Here is an 8,920-nt window from a genome sequence, read left to right as displayed (position 1 = left end):
ACCGGTCAGCAATAGGCAACTCAGAGAGCATAGCGAATGCCCCTAGGGGGCAGTGTTATTTGGCGGCTACTATGCTAGGCCCTGTCACATGAGCTCTGCAGTGTCGGTCACAACAAAGGGCGCTGTCTTCTATCACGCGTGGGGGAGGGGTTGGGTCCGATGCAGCAGAAATCATCCAAACGGTGCAGAGAATAACGGTGCATAATTATTCCCAATTCTAACCCCCTCCACCCCCGACCCATTTCAGTTTTTTTTTTTTGTTTTTTTTTTTACTTAAAAAAAGTAAAATTAAATAAAAAGTGGAAATCCATGCATTAAAAAAAAAACGGTCTCGGGGGAGGGATATGCACTTTTTCTTAAGAAAAATGGGAAAAAAAAAAAACAAAAAACAAAGAAAAAGGATGACAGCCGCCTCTCTCCTGAGTTGAGTATTTGGAGAAGGTTCATTGGATAGCATGCACGTGAGCGCCGCAGCCCCCCCGCGGCCATGCAGAAGTGCGGAAATCACCACAAAAAGGTCTCGCTTTAAACTATTTGGTCGGTCAGTTTAAAAGGTTCCCTGGCTGCAGCATGAGTGCGGCGCTGGCTACAGTCCCCTTCAGAGGCGGCCATGGTTTAGTGGATCCTAACTGCCGACGCCCCTCCCAGTGGTCTCGTCTCTCTGAATCAGCTCACTGGAGTTTGGTGCCCAGTTTGCGCTGTCTGTTCCTGGAAGCAACAGAGGAAATAAGAGAATTCAATAGAGAGGACTGGCATTTTTGGGTGAAAGTTCAATGCTAAAAAAGGTATAGTTCACCTTTATGTTAACGGTTAGTATGATGTAGAGAGTGCTTTCCTTTGCAATTGGTCTTTTTTTTCCCCCCAATACTTGCAATTTTTGAATTATTTCATTGTTTTTTTTGTTTAGCAGTTCTCCAGTTTGGAATTTCAGGAGTTATCTGGTTGCCAGGGTTGAATGTAACCTAGCAGCCAGGCAGTGGTTTGAAAGAGAGACAGGAATATGAATAGGAGAGGTCCTAAATAGACAGATAAGTTATATGAATTAACAAATACAATAACAATAAAACTATAGCCTCACAGAACAATCGCCTTTTTTTGGCTGCCAGGGTCAGTGACCCCCATTTGAAAGCTGGAAAGAGGCAGAAAAGGCAAATAATTCAAGAACTTTAACAAATGCAGACCAATTGAAAGTTGCTAAGAATAGGCCATTATATAACATAGAAAAAGTTGTTGTAGAACATACTATTCTTAGCAGCACTTCCTGAATTATTTGCCTCCCTCTTCTGCCTCTTTCCAGGTTTTAAATGGACCAAAGCAACCAAAAAAAAAACCAAAATATTTCTGGAAGGTTACAATTTCTGTGTTTCTTTTTTATTTGTTATTTGTTATTTTTCTTATTCAACTGGTTCATCTTCTAGCCTCTCATAAAAAAACTGCCTGGTTGCTAGGGTACGCAACCATAGCAATCAGAGAGCTGCTGAACAAAAAATAATAGAATATGTAGACCAACTGTAATGTCACTGTCATAAAGACCATTAACTCAAAACACTGCACAAAATAACACTGATTTCCCATTACCTGGCTTCTGCTCGAGTGACTGTGTATTCAAACCATAAGATGTTGGGGATGAGACTGGTGTCTCGGATTAGGAAGAATTCAGAGATTGGCCTGTGGGGAAAGGAAATGACAGTTAGTTACTGTGATCCAGGGGTGTAACTAGAGAGGAGCCTGGGATACAAGCTGCTATGTATGGCGATGTTAATGCTGCTTCCTGGACTTTAGTTCCCCTTTAAAAATCAAACTGCCACAGTGGTTATTTCATCAGTGCTACAACACTCAGTAAGTAACTTGCAGCAGGGGCAAAGCTGCATTTTCCACCTCACTCTGGATTAAAAAAAATATCTGATGGAAGGTACAAAATGCAGCCACGTCTACTGTTGCATTGCTGAATGACAGAAGCAGAGGAGCCTCCACCATCTGCCCCTCCAAATAGAAGCACAGAAACCTGCAAGAAATTAACTAGAGTGGATAGAAAAAAAAAATGGCAGACTGTGCCTGTTTACATAGTTACATATTAAGATGGGTTGGGACCAGAGTCCATCAAGTTTAACCCTTCCAAGTAAAGCCAGCAGTCACAGGCCAATACTGACCTATCTATGCACTTACATACAGACCCATACTGACCTATCTATCCACTCACATACATATACATATACATACATATTATGCTGTGTAAAAAAAAAAAAAAAAGAGTAAAACATTACTGCGGATGTTGCTCATAGTAGCCAATCAGATGCTTCGCTTTGGTTTTCTAACTGTTGAAATCTAATTGCGGATTGGTTGCCATGGGCAATATCACCGGTAGTGCTTCACTCCACTTTTTAACACAGCATGACAAATATACCCCTAACTGTAGATTTTAGTATCACAACAGCCTTGGATACTATGCTTGTTTAAAAACTCATCCAGGCCCCTCTTATAGGCATTAACAGAATCTGCCATTACCACATCACTAGGAAGGGCATCCCCCAACCTCACTGCCCTCACTGTGAAACCCCACCCCCCCCCCTACGCTGCTTCAAATGGAAGCTCTGTTCCTCTAATCTAAAGGGGGGGGGGGCTCTGGTGTGCCAATCGGGAAAAAAAGAACCCCCCCATCTGCCTAATCCCCTCTAATGTACTTGTATAGAGTAATCATGTCCCCTCGCAATCGCTGTTTTTCCAGAGAAACACCCCCCAAACCTGACAGTCTAACCTCATAGTTTAACTCTTCCATCTCCTCTACCAGTTTAGTTGCAGTCTCTGCACTCTCTCCAGCTTATTAATATCCTTAAAGGACTGGAGACCAAAACTGACCCCCATACTCAAGGTGAGGCCTTACCAGAGACCTACAAAGAGGCAAAATTATGTTTTCATCCTTTGAGTCAATGCCCTTTTTATACAAGACACCACTTTATTTGCTTTAGTAGCCACATGATGACACTGCCTGGAATTAGACACCATGTTTTGTTTGTACTTTGCCTCCTACCTTTCACTTTGTGCATCTCTAAAGGCTGAAAAATGCCTGACTCTGCCCATGCCAACCCTCCGTGGCTATTTTGGAGAATGCATTTTTTGAACCACAAACAGCCAGCCCTAAGCAGAGACACTGGCAAAGAATATGCCCCAGTGAAGCCCAGGAATTAACTGTACTTGCAGGAATTGCTAGGTATTGCTAGGCCGGACTCACCATGCTGCAATCCTCGGGAAAAGGGGTGTCAGAACTTCTTGTGTGATAACAAACCAAGCAATGGCCAAGACACTCCCTGTCACGCCACCATAGACCACCTGACTCCAGCTGTGGTACACAAGATACACTCTAAGGGGCAAAAAATGGAAACCAGTTAAAAACACACCAGTCTCAGAGATCCATGCTGTAAGCAACATGCAGATCTGTGCATACCTACTGTACGAGACAAGGAATGCCACTGTCAGAAGGCACAGTGACAGCACGTGCCGCCAGAGGAGGTCCAGGAAACGGGCATTGTTTGTTTGATGCATCCTGGGGGAGAAATTACAGGTTTAGAGATTCTATGTCTCATATCATCACTGAAAAAAGAGGCAGCAGAAGGAACGGTGCAGTATCAAAATGCCCCGCATGTAGCCACCGTGATCAGAAAGTGCCCTCAGGTGCCACAATAAGACTTGACAGACTGGCAGTTATATAACTAGATATTACCAGGCATAGTAGATAATCAAGAAAATATTCCACTTAATGAAATATCCTATGTCTAGCTGATCCAGAAAATAGTTAACAATTCCCTCTGCGATAGTGGGGCAGGAGGTGGCCTGAAACCAACGTGGGTTAGGCAGGTTTGGCTTGATCGACCCTGCCGGGTTCTGCATGGGTGGCAGGACTAACTTTCCCAATAGTGTCGCCCATCTCAGCCCCTACAGTGACTGTTCCCCTGAACCATGCCCCCCGGTGATGTGACTGCAGTTCTCTGCCCATATATGACAACACCAGAGGGGTCTATAACTGACAGATCAACACTGCACTGTTAGTCATTGGGTCCCCCATGCTCCCAAACCTTGGGTGAGATAAAGATCTGTTTCCTACAAATACTACTGGTCCCTCTGCTACACTGGCACTCACCTTAAGTACAGAAAGAGGAATGAATACACTGAGAAGAACCACATGAACTGGGAATGGCTGGAAGGGAGACCATATTCTGTAGTCACTGTTGCATGGGTCCCTATGGATGCAATAACGGTATTAGTACAAGTGGAAACCAAAGAACTGAGTGATCTGAAAGGGAAACTCTACCCAAATTACATGGATTATATATACAGGTTGCAGTACATAAAGAAGGGCAGCTTTTGAGATCTAAAGGCAAACAAATACAGACAACCCACTTGGAGCCGTGCCAAGACTGTTAGTGGTCACTTTAATGCCCAATAATGAGAATTCAGGCGTGAAATATTCTAGCTTTTCTGCGGTTTTGATTTTGTATACATTGGTAATAACTGTGCACATCAAGTCTCCTTCTGGACCCCCAAGCAGCCTTTTTTCCTGTTATCCCTAAGGCTTTTTTTCCCTGGAAGCAGGCAAAGACAAAGCAAAGGTTGCACCAGTGCAGACACCCACAACCACCAGCTGTGATTAATCACTCCAATCTGTATTGTAATCTGTACTGCAGTAATTATTGCCTTCAAGTTTATTAATTTGCAGATTTTTACTGAGGCTTAAGGTTTTATTTTCCCACCGGATGAAGGACCAGACCTGTGTGTGATGCAGTCCTTGATCAGACAGCCTCCAAATTGGCAATTATGGTCTGATTGTTTGGCCCTCGGGCCAAACAATCGGACCATAATTGCCAATTTGGAGGCTGTCTGATCAAGGACTGCATCACACACAGGTCTGGTCCTTCATCCCCCTCAAGGTGAGCACATAGGGAAAAGATCTGCTCAATGTATGGCCACCTTAAAGAAACAGTAACTCCAAAAAACAAAAGTTTATAAATTGAATTACAATATAATATACTGATGCCCTGCACTGGTAAAAGCTGTGTGTTTGCCTCAGAAAGACTACTATAGTTTATATAAATAAGCTGCTGTGTAGCCACGGGGGCAGCCATTCAAAGGAGAAAAGGCACAGGTTACACAGCAGATAACAGATAAACTCTGTAGCATAAAGTGGTGCTTTATCTGTTATCTGCTATGTAACCTGTGCCTTTTCTCCTTTTTTTCAGCTTGAATGGCTGCCCCCATGGCTTCACAGCAGCTTATTCATATAAACTATAGTAATCCTTCTGTAGCAAACACACAACCTTTACCAGTGCAGGGCAACGGTGCATTATATTTTAATTACTTCAAAGCTCTTATATTTTTTGGTGTTATTGTTCCTTTAAGGCTAATGTCCCACAGAGCATGTTAGTTGCCACGATAAATTGTGGGCACCTAACCACTCCGAAATGCCTTTCCACCGGCACAAATAGAAATCGCTGGTGGAAAGGCCTTCACATTGCTTTAGTTTTCCCGAAGTCGCACAAAGTTTTCTCCTGCAGGCAACTTTGCGTGACTTCAGAAAACTCAAGCAACGCGAAGGCCTTCGCACCAGCGACTTCTATTGTTGCTGGTGGAAAGGCATTTCAAAGCAGTTTGTCGTTGGCGTTAGCAGAGATCTATCGCGGGGAAGTAACACACTCCGTGAGACATCAGCCTAAAGGTGGCTATAGACGGTAAGCCTTTTCCCAATGTCCCCACCTACGGGTGGCTGATATTAGGGTAATTTGGCTCGATGCAGTGCCCGATCAGACGGAAAAAATCAAACCTGCCTGATTTTAGACCAGATGTCGGTCAGGCAGGCCCGTTGTCACACGGGAAGATAAGGCGCCGAATCGGTCTAAAGGACTGATATAACCTTAAGAGTGGTTGGCTTATCTCTCACAAAGAGATAGGAGAATCTATGGTTTCATTAAGCAAGAGAGGCCATACACCTCATCTGTATTAGGCCCCCTAATGACTGTATGGTGCACTGCACTTCCCATTAGCAGTAAGTTTCTTCCAAACTTGCAATATTCCTTTAAACACAGCCTCTCTCTTACATACCTTCACATGGCCGCGGCTCTCTGACAATATTCTTTATTGACCAGTTAACACCTTCATTAACCACCAAGCCCAGCAGAAAGGAAATCTGGGAACAGATAGATCAAATGTTAAAGGGTAACTGCACTAACAAACTAATTCCATGCCACTTCCTAACATACATCTCAGTGGCGCTGCCGCCATAAGACAAGTTATGTGCCTTGCCCAGGTGGCAGCACCCAGTGGATTTTTAGGGGCCACAAAAAGCAGATAACTTTAAGAGCCAAAACACGATTTTTAAATCAGATTTTTGGCTCTTCTAGTGCAAAGAACGCTATTTTCTTTCATTATGCAGATAGACAGGTTTTGGGAAAGGATTCAACATATTACCCAGACATATGTGAAAAAGAGGGTGGGATGGGGGGCCTTACCGTGTGAAGTTCCCTCTTGAATATAATCAGCGTCAGAAAACTGATGAGGAGGAAAACTGGCCCTAAGCTGAGGTAGGCTAACAGCTGCCCGTAAATATCTCCTGAAAAGAGAAGCAGGACAGTTACAAACCCTAAATGTGCAATTACAAAGGTAAAACGGAGACAGATCTGCAGCAGGGACAGAGCACAATGATTAATAATGTATCTGGGGAAACTGGCAGGCACTTCAAATCTACATGAAATATGCAAACAAAAGCACAACTCAGATAAGCGGCACCAAACTGCACTCTGGGGGAATGGCAACCATTATCCAGCAGATGGAGGCACTCTCATGTCTAGACAGACATCCAAAAAGAAAGGTCTCCCACCTTTGAGTATGATGTAGCGAGTAATATTCTGAGACAATATGCAATTGGGCTTCATTTTCTATTATTTGTAGTTTTTTTTTTTTTATTATTATTTCAGTGTTTGCTTGGCAGCTCTCCAGCTTGGAGTTTCAGCAGCTGTTTGGTTGCTAGGATGCAAATTACCTTAGCAACAATGGTGTGGTTTAAATGAGAGACTGATATGACTAGGAGAGGACCTGAATAGAAAAATTAGTAATATAAAGTACCAATAACAATTAAACTATATCCTCACAGAGCAATTTTTTTTTTGGTTCAGGGGTCGGTGACCCCAATTTGAAAGCTGCAAAGAGTTAAAAAAAGAAGGCAAATAATTCACAAACTATAAAAACAAATAATGAAGACTAATGGAAAAGTTGCTTAGAACTAGGCTCTTTCTATAACACACTAAAAGTTAACTTAAAGGCTCGACTGATGTTTCTTATGTCCACTGGGGCCAAAAAAATGTCTCTACCAGTGGCTGTTACTGGTTTCTCACTTAAGTGAATGGCACGACAAATGTGGCCCCAGAATATTCCATACAAGCAGCACAGAATTACCCTCTGGTAGACTGTGGTGAGGTTTAGTCTCACCCTTTGATAAATCTACCCCAAAAGATAAAGGAGGCGGGAGATATCGGTGGGGAAGGCAGAAAGTAAATGGAAGGAATTTGCGGACTGAAAAATGTTTAAATAAATTAAAAGTAAACTGTAACTCACACACCAGTTCACAACCAAGTAGCAATTTCAAGAGCAAGTCAAGTCTAATACACTGGGGGGTGCCTGTGAACTCAGTCCCCTTTTCCCTTCTTGAGCCTGTAGAGCCCATACCCATTTACACCCAGCCAGGGGAAGTTCTTTCTGCGAGTGGAGCCAATGGCAGCGAGTGGAACACAAAGAGGTCCTGGCAAGATGGCATGTTGTGGCTCAGCATAAAGCAACGTGGTCCAAATAGTTTTTAAAGGAAACGCTCAAGGAAGAGACATGTGGGTCCATCACAAGCAGACCTGGACAGGCTTGCCCCCTGGCAAGTCACTTTTTATTGGGCCTGTTTGGGCCTCAGTGTACTTGAAACTCCAGGGCCTATTTTGAATCCCAGTCAAGACCTGCGTATGCACCTGGAAAGGTTTTACAACTGGTTTGCCCTTTAATGTGAAAACACTCATTCTAAAGAAACTCGTGCCAGAAAGTACTGTGCGATAAAGCAGGGCAGTAGCTATCTATAGTGCCCCACAACGCTATAGAAAACAGACACCCGCAAGATACGTGGCTGCTCGTTAACCAGTATATCCTGCAGCTTGAAACAACTTGTATTGCCAAAGCCCCCATTACAGATGTGGATTTAACAATGGGCCGAGCGGGAATCCTAAATGTGGTACTTATATGTACCTGCTAGGGCAGTTTCATCCGATTTGCCCCTTTCCACCCCAAAAACACAAACAGCTGTGGTCTTAGCGCTGCACAGTTCTGAGTGAAATTAGCAGCACTGTGAAATAAAGCAATAATAAGTCTGACATTCCTTGTCTTTATGGGGGGGGGGGGGGCTGTGCAACTATGAGGTGTATGAGGTACTGCAATGATAATCTACGCTTCATACCAGGAAGCATAGGTATTCCCACTACACCAGTGACACAGAGCGCATGCGCAAACGGGTACCTCGCTGTCTGGCAGCAAGTCTCGCCGGTAATACACATGCGCAGTACTTGGAAGGCTCCCCGTCTGTGAGAGATTCACTGCCTCACAACCCCTACTGTTGTCATTAATTCTCGTTTCGACAAGCCCGGCGCCTTGAACAAGGCAGGGGCGAGGGCTAGGCGCGTCCTTACCTGCAGGGTATTCTACGTGTGTCAAGGAAACCGGACGCCACTGAGCAGACAGCAAGCACTGTTCTGCCGCCGCCATCTTACCCGGATACCGGGCGTTTGGAAACAACCAATAGGGAGGAAGAGAGGAGGCGGCGCCAACCAATGGGAGGGAATAGAAATAACATCCGTTAGGGTTGGCCAATGAATAGGGGAGGCATGGAGGGCGAGTAACCAAT

At 44.1% G+C, this 8,920-nt stretch overlaps 1 protein-coding gene across 1 annotated transcript; it reads right to left on the bottom strand.

The window, feature by feature from the left end:
- Nucleotides 1–260: 260 nt before the first annotated feature.
- dolpp1 (dolichyldiphosphatase 1) lies at nucleotides 261–8,790 on the bottom strand. The gene is given in 8 exon segments (NM_001017014.2): nucleotides 261–708; nucleotides 1,579–1,668; nucleotides 3,230–3,358; nucleotides 3,443–3,541; nucleotides 4,136–4,235; nucleotides 6,091–6,175; nucleotides 6,498–6,598; nucleotides 8,706–8,790. Coding segments are annotated over 8 exon segments (717 nt in total). The 5' UTR covers nucleotides 8,782–8,790; the 3' UTR covers nucleotides 261–671.
- Nucleotides 8,791–8,920: the final 130 nt, after the last annotated feature.

Source organism: Xenopus tropicalis, chromosome 8, assembly GCF_000004195.4.
Source record: "Xenopus tropicalis strain Nigerian chromosome 8, UCB_Xtro_10.0, whole genome shotgun sequence".
NCBI lineage: Eukaryota > Metazoa > Chordata > Amphibia > Anura > Pipidae > Xenopus > Xenopus tropicalis.
The sequence above is the reverse complement of the archived record's forward strand: the minus strand, read 5'-3'. Positions and strand labels throughout refer to the sequence as shown.